This window comes from Heptranchias perlo, chromosome 33 (genome assembly GCF_035084215.1).
Source record: "Heptranchias perlo isolate sHepPer1 chromosome 33, sHepPer1.hap1, whole genome shotgun sequence".
NCBI classification, from domain to species: domain Eukaryota; kingdom Metazoa; phylum Chordata; class Chondrichthyes; order Hexanchiformes; family Hexanchidae; genus Heptranchias; species Heptranchias perlo.
The window spans coordinates 25,201,056-25,220,124 of NC_090357.1; the positions used below are offsets into that span (position 1 = coordinate 25,201,056).

The following is a 19,069-nucleotide window of genomic DNA, read 5'->3' on the forward strand; positions in this document are numbered from 1 at the left end:
ATAGTAACAAGTGCTCGTTTGGCAAAATCTCAGTCTTAAGATGGCAAATCCTGGGTCTGTTTCAGCCCTCAGATGATGTCTGCAATTTGCTGAGTCACCTGGAACACATGCTCTCACCAAGACAGCATCCTGTTCCCAGGGTGACTCTCATTCAGGTTCTTTCAATTTTATTAATCCATTTTAATGATTGTCTGAGGTACTTACCACTTGGAGAGTGCCTTCACAGGATTCTCGAGTTTCCAAAGTGTGAAGGGCAAGGTCTCACAAAGACGCTTGCAGTAGAAAAGTGAGTGTCTCCGTGAGCCATTATAAAAAAAAGCTCAATATTTCATAAATAACAATCCAATAAAATTTATTACAAACTTGGCACCTGTCACAAAGACAGTGGAGTAACTGTTTCACTAATTGTGCAGTTCCACCCTGCTCTGTGCATTAACACCACAGACAGAAATAAGAAAAAAAGATACTTTTTAATGGCTCATTAAAACTCGGATTGATGGTGACACTTACTAATTATTAGTTGTATAAGCAAGAGCTAGTTACTGATCACATGGCTAGTAGGAGAATATTACTTTCTGACTCAAATAGGCCTATCAACACATTCTTGATGCAATTCTGATGAGACCGAGGCTTTCATTGCTGAGGAGAATGCTGTGGTGCAGCGTGAAGGTGCTCCACTGCACTGTACCTCGAAGTGGTGGGATACAGGCTCATGCTGGCGATTCCCTAATCTCAACTGTGCTGTCATGAGGAAGTGCTGACAAGATTTCTCAAGGAAAGCAGGGAACATCTGAAGGATAGTTACCCCCAGTTAACCTCATGAAAGGCCTACCAACTGGTTTCAGAGTTATTAATAAAGGTTTTGTGGCAGGATCCAAGCAGTCTTGTCAGTAGGGAACAGTACAGGATACAGGGAGAACTACATGTTAGATGGGGAAAAATATTAACTTTTCTTTTAAAAAGACACATTCATAAAACAGAACTCTCCTTATATAAATTAATGTATGCAGATATCAACAGCTCCTGTGCTTTAATTTAATGCCTCAGCCTTGACATTCAGTCAGTACAGGGTCCTTTCATTACCTCACATGGTCCTGACTAAGTGAAGTTATTGCATGTTAACCCTTAGACTGTTAGTGGATCCAGGGAATCATGAGTTCCATGGGCTGATCGGTTTGGTAGGATTTTAAGCTCATGCACTGACACTGAAACATACACTTATATAGTAGTAAAGTTACCCAAACATCAGAAATACTTATTATTGGAATGTTAAGCCTAAACCAGTGAAATAATCACTGAATTATATTGACTAAAGATTTTTTATATATATTTAACACTTTGGTGTTCAGCCACTTTTATTTTAGCTAATTTTACTCTTTCTGTAATTGTGGAGTTCCACCTAGTTTAACTCTTAGTCTTATTCCAAGTTTAAAACCTTCTACCGTCTCTCTTCTGCCTCCTTGCTTCCACCATCCAGTTTGGAAGCAGGAACAACTTTGGAAACAAAAACCCTCACATTTGATTTGCTAACAGCCAGTTTCAAAAGGCTGTTTTTCAGCCAATGAAATGACAAAGAGCTCAAGATTGACATGTTGGTGTCACAAATGTGACTAGGTCAATCTTTGAGGTGTTTTCCTTGTCAAGCAGGGAAGGCTTCCCTGAAGAAGAGCATGCCCAGAGGAATAAACCTGCCTACTGATCCAGTTAAAAATGCCTGTTAAAATATCACCAATTATATTTGGAATATTGAGAAGGTTGAGACACAAGGTTCAAATGAACCCCTCTCCTGCAAAAAGTCTTTTTAGGCTCAAAAATCCAAATGTTTTCAAAACATCAAAGGGAGAGGTTCCATGCACATTAACCCTATAAGTACCAAATTCCTGTGTGTTTTTCCCAATATCCCATGTTATATTAAATTGTAACGCTATAAATACAGACTGTCCACCTTGAGGAAGTTTTTTTTAATTGAGGGTGATGACTCAGCCGAGCTCTGAAGGGCTGAGGTGTAGCCGAACTGGCCAGGGACTCAAAGGCTGTTTAAGGCACCAAGAAGCTTTGTGCAGTCACAAACTCACTCTTTGATACAAAAAATAACAGTAAACTAAGTAGGGAGGATAAGTATATGTGGGGTTAAAAAGCGTAGTGATTGATGAGGGTCTCACGTTTGACAGGGGGTGAGAGTTGGAAAGGCTAAATTCAAATTGAAGAAAGGTACACAATTATAAAATATTTTCAATTTACAGTAAAGCAAACTGAAAGCTTTAAAAATGGCATTTTATATTTTGGCTATTTTTTTGCTCATGAAGGTAAGGGATGTTCATGCTTGGGCTAGCGGGGTGGGAGGGGAACACTTTCCCGTTTCAGGTATCCTGTGCCAACATCAAGCACACCTAGGCCCGTTACATCAGTTAGGTACTGAGTAAAGCTCACTCTACACTGCCCCAACATCGAGCCTCAGCCCCAACCTTGGAGAAGCATTCCCATTCCCCACACTAACCATTTTTGTGGCTCCTCAGCGAGACTCCCAATTTAGTGCTGAATTTTGTGCTGCCATTTGCATGCACTAGGAAGTGTTCAAGACTGCTCAAATTATTTTCATTTTGGATTCTTACAGCCAGTTGACAGAGGACACCTTCAATCATTCATCGGTCTTGGCTGAATTTGAACCCAGGTTCCACAGGTGATAAAACAGCATGCTGGCCAGCTAAAAGATGTCACATTTTTACATTTTGATGCAAAAAGGTGCTGCCATTGTAGTCAAAGCATTACAGACGTGTCAAATAGTTTGAACACAAGAACAAGTCACAGTTTAGGCTTTTGTCAAAGTAATACTTACTGAGCTCAGAGCAACTTTAGAGAGCAAAGAAGACAGAAGAACAATGTTAGTAAAAGCATATTTTCAAAGCAGAATGGTTCTCAGCAGTGTTAGACCCAGTCAGTTGGTCAGTGGGCATTTGACATTCCAGTTACATTCTATAAGGACTCTAAATTGGACAGCTTGCCAATGTGGCAATAAAGGCTGGTGCAGTACTGGAGTTCTACCAGTAGATGTCAATAGCAGTTATTACAGTCTATATTGCATTGCATTTACAAAGGTTACCAAAGACACTTAAAAGTAGAAGAACATTAATACAGCAACTTGACTCCTTAAATCCAACACCAGATTCTTGAAAATTTGGCATGGAGTCTCAGTTAATTCCTGTGTCGGAATCTCAGATTTAACAACAGTCCCCTGCGCTGTCATACCACATCCAAAGAGCATTCCTGCCCCCACACACAGAAAAAGAGCCATATTTTTACAACTGAATTCAGTGGTCTGTTTTCCATCCTACATGCAACAGAAGCTCCGGTTGGATATGTGTTGTGGGATTTTTTTGGGGGGAAATATTACAGAATATTTTTGTGAAAGACTGCTCAATGTTGCAATAGGCAGTAGGAACCCAAGGGCTGCTCACTCTGGATTTCCACACTGTCTCTAAACAGTCACATTTCCCTTCCCTTTTTGCCTTGACTGCACATTGTGCAGCCAGGGGAATGGACAGTTTACCTTCTAGCAGGTGGCAGTGTTGGCGGCAATCTGGAACTGGAAGAAGCAGCTGGCCTCCACTCAGTACCTCTCCCCTGATGCCATACCCAAGACTGAACAAAGGTATTAGAGAGAACTAACATTCTGAATACTGTGTCACGGCACACTGCCCCACATCTGCAGTTGCAATCAAAAATTGGGAACTGAAATCATAAACATATTATATATAAAATAATTAAATACAATGTTTAGAACAGAAATAAAAGGACAGTATTTAACCCAATATTTTATCCAACCCATACGTCTAAAATGTACAGTTTGTACAACTCAAAGGCACTGCAGTGCTCAGCCATTTCAGCTTCCAGAGTCTCTCTATCCCCTTCCCATGCTATCCTTGCCCAGTATCATCTCCATTCAATAGCCGTTCCCTTTTGCTCTCACTCCCCCATCCCCATTGCATCACCTGCCCACAACCCTCACCCCCATATAACGACCATGCCCATTATTTCAGATTGACAAACATCAGTAAGTATGTAATATAACGTTCATAAATAATTCATTTTATATCAGAGGCTGCGGCTTGGAGTGGGCAGTGTCAAGGAAAGAGTAGGGTTAGAGTTCAGATAGTTTATAAAGGGAAGAGGGTTAGGGTTAAAGCTTGGTAATTTATAAAATCAGGGCAGGAAGGGTTAGGATTAGGGTTAAAGTCATGTATTTTATAAAGGAGGGACAGAGAGGTTATTGATTGGATTAGGTTAGGGTTGGATTAATGTTTACATTGGATTAGATCGTTTATAAAGGGGAAAGGGAAGGCTAAGATTAAAGGTTAGATTGTTAGTAAATGGGACAGGGAGGGTTATGGTTGATTAGGATTAAGGATGGGTTTGGGTAGATTAAGCTTGGGGCCAGAGTTTGTTCAGGCTATGGTTGGGTAAGATCTTATAAAAGGGGGGATGGAGAGAGTTAAAATTGGATTAGGGCTAGGTTAAAGTTAAGGATAGGTAGTTTATAAACGGGATTGGGAGGGTTAGGGTTGAATTAAGTTTAAAGGGTAGGCTTAGTTAAGATTACGGTCAGGGTTGAGTGGAGTTAGCAGTTTTCTAGCTATGTAAGAAAGCAGAGCAAGACTGCAAGAAAGTAAGCACAGGATTAGGGGCTGCAGAGGAGTCTGTACCTCTGCTGTGCCATGCTGGATCGGGGATTACGCCCAAATTAGTGCCACTCTTAGCCTCGACTGATGATTGTTTGGGAACTCCAACCGGTTGCGACGGCGTCTGTGAGTTGTTCTTCGAGGTGGAGGATCGCCCTGTGAGGGGAGAAGAATATGTCAGAGCAAGGAACAGAAAGCATTTTTTTCCAGCGAAATATTCACAGCACCGCTCACCTGTTGCAGTAAAAGCCAACTTGTCCTGCTGTCAATTCTAAGACACATTTCCAATTGTTCTTTATCTTTCCCTCAAAAGTTCAAATAAGACAATAATTCTGACAGGGCCTGGCTCTGTAAATATTCAGCCCTTTGATCTGCCTGTTCTTTTAATACCTTTGTTAAAGGGACGGTATTACGTTTATATGTAGTCGAGGACACGATACTATTGGTGATGCAATGACCGCATTGAGTTACTGATCCGGCCTAGTGCTATGATTTTTAGTCTGATACTTTTCTCTTAATTAAAAAGATAATACTCCAAAGACACATTCAAAATGTTGCCGAGCAACAAGTATAGGACCAGCGACACCAGCAATGCACTACAACAAGTAACGCAGGAAAAATGTTCATGCCATTGTTGGGGCAAGTTGCCTGAAAAAAAGCACTGGTAGGTGACACAGTCCCTTGAAATTTATAAATAACCCAGGCAAATTGAGGTAAATTTTAATAGGGAATTGCCGTAAATAAATATTTCAATACAGCATTTACTGGCAGAGAAAAAACTGGTGGATATATCACGGGCATCTTAGCACTTGTTAAATGAAAAAGCTAACCCATTAGTATGAAAAAATCATGTTGTATCAGGGCAAACAGGGTTAACACCATAGATACTAAAGCCTAGATTTTCTGATCAATGTTATTTTATCAACAATAACTGGGTTACTGCCAGCATTAAAATGATGCCAATTGGAAAATCTACACCAAAATTGCAAAGAAACAGCGCCTCAATTACACCCCACACCCAACTATTCTTCAGACCACACGCCTCATATCATGTAGCAGTATTCTCACATGTTCTACAACAGGAGTGTCAACAATTTTTTTGTCTTTGTGGGTCATTTAGGTGCGTACCATGGAGCTTGGGGGCCAATTATAAAGTTTAAATCCATGCTCCATTAATTTACATATATCTCAAGTTGCCAATACTAACATAGAATCATAGAATGGTTTCAGCACAGAAGGAGGCCATTCAGCCCATCGAGCCCGTGCCGGCTCTTTGTAAGAGCAATCCAGTTAGGCCCATTCCCCCACTCTTTCCCGGTAGCCCTGCAAATTTTTTCCCTTCAACTATTTATCCAATTGCTTTTTGAAAGCCACAATTGAATCTGCTTCCACCACCCTTTCAGGCAGCACATCTCAGATCATAACTACTCGTTGCGTAAAAAAAGTTTTCCCTCCAGTCGCCTTTGGTTCTTTTGCCAATCACCTTAATTCTGTGTCCTCTGGTGCTCAACCCTTCTGCCAATGGGAACAATTTCTCTTTATTAACTTTATCTAAACCCTTCATGATTTTTGAACACTTCCATCAAATCTCCTCTCAACCTTCTCTGCTCTAAGAAGAGCAACCCCAGCTTCTGCAGTCTATCCACATAACTGAAGTCCCTCATCCTTGGAACCATTCTTTTCTGCACCCTCTCTAAGGCCTTCACATCCTTCCTAAAGTGCAGTGTCCAGAATTGGACACAATACTCCAGTTGCGGCCGAACCAGTGTTTTATAAAGGTTCAACATAACTTCCTTGCCTTTGTACTCCATGCCTCTATTTATAAAGCCCAGGATCCTGTATGCTTTCTTTAAAAATCACTTTCTCAACCTGTCCTGCCACCTTCAAAGATTTCTGCACATATACCCCAGGTCTCTCTGCTCCTGCACCCACTTTAGAATTATATCATTTAGTTTATATTGCCTCTCCTCGTTCTTCCTGACAAAATGTATCACTTCACACTTTATGTTAAATTTCATCTGCTGTGCATCCGCCCATTCCACTAGCCTGTCTATGTCCTCTTGAAGTCTATTACTATCCTCCTCACTGTTTACTATACTTCCAAGTTTTGTTTCATCTGCAAATTTTGAAATTGTGCCCTGTACATCCAAGTCCAAGTCATTAATAAATCAAAAAAAAGCAGTGGTCTCAGTACCAACAGCTAGGGATCTCTGTATACCTTCCTCCGGTCCGAAAAACCGTTCACCACTACTCTCTGTTTCCTGTCACTTAGCTAATTTAATATCCATGCTGCCACTGCCCCTCTTATTCCATGGGCTTTAATTCATTGAGCTGTAAAGCCTATTATGTGGCACTTTATCAAATGTCTTTTGAAAGTCCATATACACAACACCAACCGCATTGCCCTCATCAACCCTCTCTGTTACCTCATGAAAAAACTCAATCAAGTTGGTTAAACACAATTTGCCTTTAACAATTCCATGCTGGCTTTCCTTTATTAATCTACACTTCTCCGAGTGACCATTAATTTTGTCCCGGATTGTCGTTTCTAAAATCTTCCCCATCACCGAGGTTAAACTGACCGGCCTGTAGTTGCCGGGTTTATCCTTACACCCTTTTTTGAACAAGGGTGTAACATTTGCAATTCTCCAGTCCTCTGGCAACACCCCTATATCTAAGGAGGATTGGAAGATTATGGCCAGCACCTTTGCGATTTCCGTCCTTACATCCCTCAGCAACCTAGGATGCATCCCATTTAGACAAGGTGACTTATCTACTTTTAAGCATAGCCAGCCTTTCTAGTACCTCTTCTATCAATTTTTAGCCCATCCAGTATCTCAACTACCTCCTCTTTTACTGTGACTTTGGCAGCATCTTCTTCCTTGGTAAAGACAGATGCAAAGTACTCATTTAGTACCTCACCCATGCCCTCTGCCACTATATTTTGATGTCCTACGTTACAGAGTGTCCACACTCCCTAAGTACTTTGTTGACTGTAAAGTGCTTTGAGACGTTCTGAGGTTGTGAAAGGTTAAATATAAATGCAAACTCTTTCTTTTAGTCTGAGTTAGGATTTATCTGTCAACGAGGCCTTTTCAAACCCCCAGGTCCATGACCAAGTAGCAAATAAAAAATATAAGCGCAAACAGGACTGAGTTGCCTGGGCTTTGAGGGTTGGACACTCCTGTTCTAGGAAGTTTACAGGCTAACAGATCATTTCCAAGTATGGATTACTGGGATGTTTCAACCAGGATGCTCGATATTATGGGTGGTGACATGTCACATGCTGCAAATGTTCCTCAAGTTGACTACTTATTTGCATCAAGTCAGATTTACTACAGTAAAATATCTTAACTTTTGGGTTGTAATTACTGCAGAGTTGGGGTTGGAATTTTTAGGGCACTGATTAATGTGTTTGCATCAAACTCCAGTGTGCGGAACTTCTATCTTGAAATGGATGCCACTGTGTCTCCAACTATTACTGCTCGGCCCAGTCTGTGTACCCCTGTCTGTCCATCTCCACATATGTGGCTCTATAAATCTCCGTCTATGTGACTGTATCTCAGTTTGGGTCTGTGGCAACAGCCGGTTGCTAGTAGGCTCCACATTTAGAGGTGGCACCCCTAGATTAACGGCTGTGATGTCATCATTGCAGGGTTATCATGAAACTATCTTTTGGTTCCTCGTAAAAAAAAATTGCGCTTCTAATTTTTCCCTCTTTTGAAACACCCACTGGTATCTCCAAGTGGTCATTGTTCATGTATGTGCCTAGACAGTGAGTGTTGGCAGGGAATATGACTATTAAGGACATCCAAACGGAGCACAATCCTATCCTCATGGATCATTAAAATATCATGGACAGGTACAGAAAATAATCAAAAAGGTTAATGGAATAACGGCCTTTATATCTAGAGGACTTGATTACAAGGGGGTAGAAGTTATGCTACAGCTATACAAAGCCTGGGTTAGACCACACCTGGAGTAGTGTGTTCAGGTCTGGGCACCACATCGTAGGAAGGATATTGGCCTTAGAGGGAGTGCAGCGTAGATTTACTAGAATGATACCTGGACTCCAAGGGTTAAATTATGGGTTGTATTCCCTGGAATTTGGAAGATTAAGGAGTGATTTGATTGAAATTTTCAAGATCTTATGGGAACTGATAGAGTAGATAGAGAGAAACAATTTCCACTGGTTGGGGAGTCTAGGACTAGGGGACATAGCCTAAAAATTAAAGCCAGGACTTTTCGGGAGTGAAGTTAGGGAACGCTTCTACACGCAAAGGGTGGTAGAAGTTTGGAACTCTCTTCTGCAAATGGCATTTGATGCCAGCTCAAATATTAATTTTAATTCTGAGATTTATAGACTTTTGTTAACCATAGGTATTATGAGATATGGGCCTACGGCGGGTATATGAGTTCAGTCACAGATCGGCCATGATTTCATTGAATGGCGGAACAGACTCGAGGGGTTAAATGGCCTACTCCTGTTCCTATGTTGCTCACTCAACATCTAAACTCTCACTTCCCAATAAAAGTCATTGGATAATAATCAGATAATGGATCCTGGATGATTTTCCCCAATTCGGAAGCAGAAGCCAATTATAGCAGGCTGGTCACTGCCATAGTTGAGATCAGCTAACCAGCACAAATCGGAGATCGATTCTAGGACTGTATGGCTCAGTACCACACTACACGGTACATTTACCCACTGTGCCAGCAAGGATGCCCATATCAGAAATTAGGAGCTGCAAATTAAGTCCATGTATAATACAACTTGCCCGTGTACAGTGTTGCGTTTGCTTGTCATTGTGTACCTTTGCCGGTTCGGAACGTTAGCATGGCTGGCTGTCCTTCCCCAGAAGCACTTCTTGCGACCATCAGTACTTCATACAGACTAGAGGGTTCAAGCTCGGCCAGTTGCAGTTCATTCTCACTGCCAGGAACCCGGATCGTGTGCCAGCTTCCCAACATATTCCCACGGTTGTCGAGCTACAACGAAAACAAGAAGTTAGTGTCAAAAGTTCTTGCACGTGCCTTGTAATCCTCAGCTTCGTTCTACTTTACCCGACTCCCTCGCTCTCTTACCCTCTTGTTGTACCCTTCTCCTCCCTCTAAAAGGTGTCTTATCTCCTTATGACCTTCTTTGAACAAGATGATGTGGCTGACCTAGGCCGAGCTGTTACTACTACTCCTTGATCACCTGACAGGCAGCTTTGGACAAGAAACACCAGCCCTCGATGATGCAGTACACTCAAAATTCTTCGCAAGTAAAACTATCAATATGACCCATGCAACTAAATAAGTGAGCCCTGATCCTTTGAGGGGTTTGCAGGCTCAGTTTGGGGCACACTCGCCTCTACATCAGTAGCTTGTGCCGAATAATGGTATCCTAGTGCAGTGTAGAGAGATGGGGGAAGGGTCTTATGGAAGGGATGTTAAACCAATGTTCTTTCTGCATGGATGATTACAGGCCCATTACACTAAATACAAAAGAATCGGGAGTAATACTTACCAGGTCTGTAACTCCTCCTAAAAAAGATGTCCGATTTCATTAGGCTTTCCCGTACCCCATTAGCCTGCTTTTGGGTCCCAATTAGAACATATTTTATCTCTTAAATTTATCTTTTTATGCATATATTTGGAGTTTGTCATACTTCAGTGTATTTTTTAAAAAAGAGAAAGAAAGCAGTCATTTCATGCTTGTTTCGTCTGCTCCAGAGCAGGGAATTTACAAGCACCTGCCAATCTGCAAACTCCCCTTACCAACAATAGCAATTATCTTCTAATATACCTAAAGATGAGCCTGCTGGACTCTGCGACCGTAACGGGAACAGGCAGGTAAAATACCTCTGCACCTTAGCAGAATACATTGTATATTACATGCTATAATACTCCTAAACTTAGAATACGGCCTCCTCTAATCTATCAGGAGAAGGTTTTCAAAGAGAGGTGCAAGGGAGTTCCAGAGTGAGGCACCTGAAGGCTCTGCCACCAATGGTTGGAGAATGCAGTGGGAATGCAAAAAAGGTCAGAGTCAGAGGACCGAAAGGTATAGGCAGGGATGTAAAGCCAGAGGAAGTTAAAGAGAGGGGGCGGCGCAAAGGTGCGGAGAGATTTGAAGACTATTTTAAACTGAATGCGTTGGATGACGGAGTCAATGTAGGCCAGAAAGGATGGTAGTGATAGGTGAGTGGGAATTCACGCGGGACAGTACATGGGCGGCTGAGTTTTGGACAAGTTGGAGTTTATGGCAGATGGAAGATGTCCAGAGGAGAAAAGTGTAGATAAGCGTTTCAGTGGCAATGGGGCTGAAGTAGGGAAGGTGGTGGACAATACTGTAGAACAAAAATAAGAAGTTTTTGTGATAGAAAGGAGGCAGGGTTTGAGGCTCCACTCTGACTTGAATGGGACACAAAGATTTTACTCTGCCTGCTTCATCCTTAGTGAGGGGAGGGGGATGGGATCAGTGGCAAGTAAGTGCAGATTATGGGAAGTGGGAGGGAGCAAAAACAATGCCTTTGGTCTTCCCAATATTCAGTTGGAGGAAGTTAAGACGCTACCATGACTTGATGTCGGACTGTTTGGAATCAAGAGGGGTGGTGGATAGGTGGCGCTGGGTATTTTTGGCATACATATGGAAGTTGACCCCACATGCCTACAAGTGATGTCACTGACAGGCAGCATGTAGATGTGGGGCCAGGATTAATCTTTGAGGTGACAGTCTGGGGTGAATAGAGAAACTGTTGCTGGAGATGCGCTGGATACGTTTCGATAGGTATGGGGAGTGGAACCAATCAAGGGCTCATCCACGGAGCTCGACAACAGAGGAGAGGTGATGAAGGAGGATGTCGTAGTGAACAGTATCAAATGTTGGGGAGCGGCTGAGAAATACCAAGAGTGACATCGTGGTCACAATCACAGAGGATGTTATTTGTGACTCGTCAGGTACAGCATAGTAAAATGCAGAGTAAGACTAGCTCTATTCTTATCCAACAATGTTCTTCAGTCAGAAGAGCACTGTCTACTGCACCAGTGCAGAATATTTTCCATTTACCACACCAACCATTGTTAGGCCTGGTTGCATAATGTTGCCAGTTAGTGCAAATTAGATTTATGCTGTAGGTATATGCCCGCTAGGAACTGGACTGACACTGCCCAACTCATTTCACATTAGCCACCAGACAGAAGAGAATTTTATCCTTTAAGTCTATGTTGGATTTTGAACCCGGGCCTCAAGGAGCAAACCCATCCAGTTCTTCTAGGTGTGTTTATGGATCAGCAACACCATACCTTGCGATACTTGACAAAGTAGGCATTGATGGGTGAGCCGCCATCTTTTCCCGCTCTCCAAATCAAATCGTAGCTGTCTGGGTTGGTGGTATATGGAGCACTGAGAATGATGGGAGCCTCGGGTAGAGAGGCAGCGTTAGTCTTCTGTGTTGGCACGAGGGAGACAGACTCTTTAGTCGGCTGCTGTTGCGGCAGCATGGTGTCATAGCTGTAATCGTAGTCCACACCTTCATCACCTTCGTCGCTCTGAACAATATCTGAGCCTCTCGCCGGTGGCATGGGCTCTTGGTCATTAACCCCGGCCTTTGTTTCATAAGGAACTGGTGGAAAAAAGACAAATATATTGTAATTATTCTCAAAAGTATAGCCACAGTTGCAAATTGAAAGAAACCACAAGCATGCAGAATGCTGGCTGTTAACATTCTTCCTCTCCTCTCCCCTCCCCCCCTTCACATTAAAATGCCATTAGTCCAAAGTAGTAAGATTGCTATTCAGAGCCAGAGGAAACATGCTCCATAGTCCCCAGATGTTCAGCTCACTGCCTCTTGCAAGAAAACCAACGAAAACTATCAGCGTTTCTCATTTAATTGAAGCCAGACTATGTTTGCTCTCGTTTATTTATTTAGGATACCACAAGCAGCAGCAGGATAGGGGAGGATGGGCCGCACTTGTTGAAACTGGCACGTCTCTCAATAACAAAGAAACTATCAATTCTGAGGGGCTGCCAGCACCTCTCAGCTGATCTCTTAGTGTTTATACTTGAGCATCCAGTTGCAATCATGCTTAACCCTGGAGGTACTGGCTTTGTGCTGCATTTGTACAGCATTGCAACCTCTGGAGCCAGAGCTGTGATATAAATGAGGCAGTGCTGGTGTCTCCACAGACATCAGGACCTTCCTCATAAGGTGGATATCCAAAGAACTTACAAAGGTAAAGCATTGCTGGTCTCCAGTGGTACCTTCCAGTTTCAGCTGAGCCCACCCACACATCCTTGCAATTCTAACTTTACATTGTTGACCTGTACAGATCTTTCCCAACAACAGGGACAGTCTGATGCCAGAGAATTAAAGTTGCAATTGTGACTCTTGAGCAACTGTGCATGGGCTATCTGGGAGGCACTCAGTTGTTTTGGTGTTGCAATGAATGTGGTCCTGCAGTGTAAACGTGCTATCAGTTGATGCAACTGAGCTGTGCTAACTCTGAATATCTGGCATCAATCTTGGCTCGGAAAGAATGTGATCTTCACGTGGCACTTGCCAATTAACGGTTCTCCTGTTAATGAGAAGGTTATTTGAAAAGGGCGTGTTTGGAGAAGTTTGGAGTCTGTAGCTCCTGCTCTAGTGAACTCCTGTTTCAATGTTGCCATGTGGGCAGTTAGGGGGGAGTTCATGCTGCCGCAGGTGGCACACAAACTTCCGACACCACCTTTACTCATTTTTATTTCAGTAAACAGGAGGTATTACAGCAATACAACCATGTTACTGATCAGGTTATTGGACTAACTGCAGTGCACATACCAAACAGATTGCAAAGTGACATGTTAGGAGCCAACCATGCCCCGTTTAGAGGGACTATCTGGCCAGATACCATTCTTTGCACCCTCCAATATCAAAGAATACCTAGGACCAGTTAGGATCTGGTATGGACCAGCAACTCTTCGAACTTTCGTGGTTGTTGAGATGAGGCATGTAAATACCATTTTCCTACTCTTTGCACCCAGTGTCAAAATCAATGCACTGCATGGATTGAATGTAGATAAAGCTCCCTCTACACTGTCCCATTAAGCAATCACAAGAACACAAAGGCTTATACTCTGCAGATGACAAAGGTCAGGCTTTGTCCAGGTGATACAGCCTTAGTAAGCTATTAGTATATAACATTATTTAGTCTCAAGAATGTAGTCAAGGTGATCATAAATGAATAATTGGTCGTTCACTGCATCATGTGCACAGTAGGTGGAAAGTTACTTTCTACTTCCGCGGGACTGTCAACTTTCCCCCCTATATAGTTAATTCTCTTTGTTAACCATGTCATAGGATAAAACTAAACATGCAACAAACTTGAGACAACTGCAGTTTCTGTTCCAACTAGAAAATATTTTTTGTTGCAAAATCCGTTTCAAGTGAAGTTCCAAGAACAACTGAGTAGCTGCTACCCCACACACATGCATGCACACATGCAACCATAACTATCACACGCACACTCCCCTCAGGTCATGCTGCTTTGCTCTGGGAATCTATCTAAAAACTGCAGTTCCCAACATCCCTTGCAGACTCAATGCCAAGAAATTATACTTTTAATATATACAACAGTCACTCAAACAGTAAAGTTTGTTATTTTCAAATAACACAATAATTGGCAAAATTAGAAAGAATGAGTCAATTTGCAGGAATCTTTAAACTTCATCAACATGGAGGCCATGTTCACAGGAATACAATATAATTCTCCCCAGGAAATATAGTAAGTCCCAACCTAAGCAGCTTATCATATGCTTACAGTTTGGCTCCCACAACCACTGAGCACTATTCAGGACACAGATTGTACAGCCTCTTGTTCCTCCTCAGAGACATGAAACAAAACTAATTAGACCCCGATTGAAAAGATGGCAGTACAATCTAATCGCGTGACTCGAGCTAGCTGTTAAAGAGGCAAGGTGTGAGCGGACAATGACTGGGGGAGAAGAGAAAGGGTGGGGGGAAAGAAAGAGATAGAGAAGAGGGAATCACTTGACTGCTCACTTCTCCACTCTACCTTGTATATGTAGGGAGGAGGGGGAACATAATATACTGATGCTCTGCTCAATGTGGTGTCGTCACTGGGCATGTTTAATACGCCAAGAAAAATCTCACCGAAAAACCATTACAGATTGTATTGTGTGATATGCTTCATGTGCCACTCTTGATTCATCACCTCAAACTGCTCCCACAAGTAACACCAGTACTTCACACTAATATTGTACCATCTCAAAATAGTCTCTCTAAGTACATTCCAAGGTTGGAGGGGTCAAATCTAGGGGTTTTTAGTTTTAAAAAAATATATATATATCTCCTCGTCCTGTTGAAACGTCACACAGTACTGCAGAATTAAACTTTAGGATTGCAGTGACCATTATTACATAGCTATTCTGCACTAGCCGAACTACAATTACAATCTGATATTTTTGGTGGTGTTGGCTGAGGGCAAAATATTGGCCAGGACACCAGGAGAGCTCTGTGCTCTTCTTTCAATAGTGCCATGAGATCTTTGAACAGGCAGACAGAGCCTTGGTTTAATGTCTCATCTAAAGGACAGCAGCTCGTACAACACAACACTGGAATGCTAAAATGCCTAGACTATGAGCACAAGTACTGGTGCTTAACACTGCTCTGCCTGAAGGGAGACTACGCTACCGATTGAGCCAAGCTAACGCACAGGTGGATAAGCTCAAACGGGCATGGTATAAAATTACACATTGGTAACAACAGAAGCTCACCACAAAGGGGAATCACTGGCATGACCCATACTAAACAGTTTGTGGCACAGCATGCTACTGGCGAGCAATGCCTTTGTGCCACCTCTCATTAGGGAGTTTAGATTTTTAAAAAAAATATTGACCAAAGCTCCATGTTGACAATATAGTGGAAACAGACCATCTTACATATCTTTGCTCTCTGAAGGTTTGAAGTGAATGTGAACATCCCAACCCACAGGCTTCCTTGGAATCATGGTGTTGTTTCAGTGAAAGGGGGGTGTAATTGGAATAAATGCAGTATTATTCAATGTTATTTTGTATAGATCAGCATTAGCAGTAAGTCAGACTGTCACTCTCAATTTTTCACCAGGTTACAATTAACAGTGAAGTTTCTCAGCAAACAGTCTCTCTATTGTTTTATGCTCTGAGTCAAGGCTGCAGCAGTGAGCTCACCAATGCCACAGGGGACTGGGTGGTGCAGTGCTCCACGGGTACACTGCTGAATCTTTGTCTGTTCATCTCTAGGACTCGGGTTCCAATCCAGTCAGGAGAAGGGATGAATGCCCCCTCCCACCGATAACTCTGGTGTGGTGGAGGGGGAAAATGGAGAAGGCAGAATGCCCAGATGATAGGGATTCGAGAAGTCTCAAAGACACTACTGGTTACAGGGCTTAGAAATCTAAACATTTTAGCTGTCATTCTCAAGCTCATTAAGGATTAGAACCAGTTGCTAAGAGCTAAGAGCGGAAATAACAGGCTGAGGCAGGACGATGCATGTTTCTAACATTCAGATAGAGGTGTACTTTTAGTACAAAGTAGGGAGAGGGCAGAGTTCCAAAATTACAACAGACTTAGGCAGCAGATGAATTCCCATTATACCTTAAATATGTGTTGCTTTCTGATTGGAAGCTAGAGTTTCAATGACAACAATCCAGCCTAAATTAGGCCTAAAGTTGTCACCACGGAAACCAAAACAAAATATACACCAAAACAAAATATACACCAATAGTATTATGTGCAGAGAACTCAGTTCAGAAACATTTCTTTACATGCAGCAATTAACCGATATCTCAAACGACCAATGGCACTCTTCCCAGCCTGCCACCGATCGGAGTCCATATCCTTCTAAAGATTTCTGCAGTCACTTCCTTACACAACTTGTCAGCTACTCTCCTGGTAACACATAGGTAAAATAAAAATCAGAGACTTTGGCATAACAAATGCTAGCAGAGACATCACCGCAAGTGATTACCACAATGTATGTCATATGATCTGTATGGGATCAGAAAGAGAAAATGAAGCTTACCAACTGAGAGGAAGGCCTCTGCTTGTACGGAGCCCATTTTGTTGGAGGCCTCACAGATGTATTGCCCAGAACTTTCCAGGGTTGCCTTGCGTATGTACAGGGAACTTGATCCAGCCCTGGACATGGTGAGGTGAGGGGTATTGGAGCTTGTGCTGCCCACGCCAGTTAGTTGAGAGTTCCGTGATTTTGACCGAAGAACATGGGAAGGGTGGCTGGTGATTAGTCCGTGGCGATCAAACCAGCGGATGATAGGTGCCGGCTGGCCGGTGGCATTGCAGGTCAATGTAACAAACTCTCCTTCAGTCACTCTCAAATTGGTGGGCGGGGAGATAATCACAGGTTTTGTGCTGCTGTCTATTGAAAGGAATAAATCTGGAGTCACTCACTGAAATAAATGGTTTTTGAATTAACACAAATTTCATACATTAACACAATGGGACTGCCTTTGGGAAATTACTGCTCAGCCCCCACAGCCCTGCTATTTAACACAATGACCCCACCTCAGAAACAAGTTTCTGTTCCTTTATGCCCAGTGATCCCCAAATCTCCCTCTCCACCACTTGGCACTCTGAATAGTCTCATATTACCAGGGGTCACTGGCTACACGTACCTCTGGTCCTTGTACTGCCTACAGACCACAAACTTCTAATATCACTCCCCCTTCCCTCGTTGCTTGAAGATTTTGGGCACACCCTCGCTCATTTTAACCAGATAATAAATCTCATAAAAAGCACCCGTAACTCTTGCAGTGTCAGTGACCATGCAGTAACTGCACTGTTCTTCAATAATATCAAGTTGGAAGTTGGACACATAACTGACTCCCTGCTTTCCGTTTGTAAATTTTCTTTACACAACTTTCTCCCTTTTGTCGAGGTACTGATGGATGTGGTATCTCACCAAAGTGGTTTTTCTTTGTGTATGAGCCTAAACAGTGAGAGGCAATTTGGCCATGATGCGAGTGGAAGGGAGGCCACTGCCAAGCCCGATTCTAACAATGCCTAAAGGCCAGAGTGGCTCACTTTCCAGTGATGGTCACTGGATAGCCAACAGTAGCAGGAATCCTGCGATTTCCACCCCCCCCCCAACCATGCACTAATTCATGGACACCAAGACCAACCGTAGCACCCCCTACTGCCATTCCAGCTGAGATCAACTAACTCAGCACAAACTGGGAATTGAACCTGGGACCTTCCTCGTCTGTGACACAGTATCGTACAAGGCAGTGCATGCAATTGCGTGAGCTCTAATTTATTATGTAAAGATGCATCAAAGATTTTACAAAGCAGGAGCAAAAACACAGAGGTCAAGCAAAAGGCAAAAAGGGAAACAAAGGTTAGTGAGTGATGGGAGTGTAGTTGCGGGGCAATAACACATTTCAAGGCGTTTAAAAGAAAGACTTTTGGAGATCATGCGGCAGTTGGAGAGAAGGAAGCGTTGACAATGTTTTTTTTTGAGGAGGGGCTAATACTGGTGGTCTTGTAGGAGGTAGGGACAGTGTCAGAGGATAGAAAGAACAAGTTTGCATTCACTGTTGTAATGTAGGCCAATGCATCAGTCAATTTGTACATAGCAACATCCCACAATCAGCAAGTGAGTGAATAACCAGAGAGTCTGTTTTCTTCAATGGTTGAGGGAAGAATGTTGACCAGAATATTGGGAAAACTCCCTGCTCTTTATCTAGGCTGATACTTCAATATAGTACTGAGGGAACGCAGCATTGTTGGAGTTTCCATCTTTTGAGGAAGACATTAAACAGAGACCCCATTGGCCTTTCTCAAGTTCATAGAAAGGATTTAACCTACAATCTTTCGGGTAAGAGGCAAGTGCTACCATCTGAGCCAAACTGAAAAGTTGATGATGTCGGCTAGCATGCGGCAGCGGAGCTAAAGTTTCAGGACACCAATTCAAATCTTGGCCAGATACCAGGTGTGTTGTTACTCTAATGTGCAGCATGGTCATATATAGATTCTTATTTTAAAATATATTATGCCATTCAGACTGATAATAATTAGCTTGACATCTGGGGTGGGAGTGGGTAGGAGAGGACATTCTCTGTTAAGCTGCTGTGTACCTGATTGGACCATGAGCCTAGCTGATGATTGCATAGAGCCAATCCCATTTTCCACTATGCATTGATACATCCCAGCATCCTCAGCACTGAGTCCCACAATCTTCAGTCTGTTTCCAGAGATCAAGTGTCGAAGGCCGGCTTGGACAGTAGCTGCGTTGTGATACCAGGTGATTTTGGGCCGTGGATTTCCACGAGAATCGCAAGTTAAACGTGCTGTGGATCCCACAGACAGAGTCAGCTCTCGCAGCCCTTTGACAATTGTAGCAGGTTCTACA

At 42.8% G+C, this 19,069-nt stretch overlaps 1 protein-coding gene across 5 annotated transcripts in view; it reads right to left on the reverse strand.

Annotated features, from left to right (window-relative positions):
* cdon (cell adhesion associated, oncogene regulated) overlaps positions 1–19,069 on the reverse strand; it is a 182,523-nt gene that overhangs the window by 27,298 nt on the left and 136,156 nt on the right. For all 5 annotated transcript variants that reach the window (XM_067971079.1, XM_067971077.1, XM_067971076.1 and 2 more), the window contains 5 exons: positions 18,795–19,064; positions 16,724–17,077; positions 11,967–12,286; positions 9,491–9,665; positions 4,701–4,832 (listed from right to left, as the gene is read on the reverse strand). In XM_067971079.1, the coding sequence (XP_067827180.1) occupies positions 4,701–4,832; positions 9,491–9,665; positions 11,967–12,286; positions 16,724–17,077; positions 18,795–19,064 (1,251 nt within the window). The remainder of the gene's footprint in view (positions 1–4,700; positions 4,833–9,490; positions 9,666–11,966; positions 12,287–16,723; positions 17,078–18,794; positions 19,065–19,069) is intronic.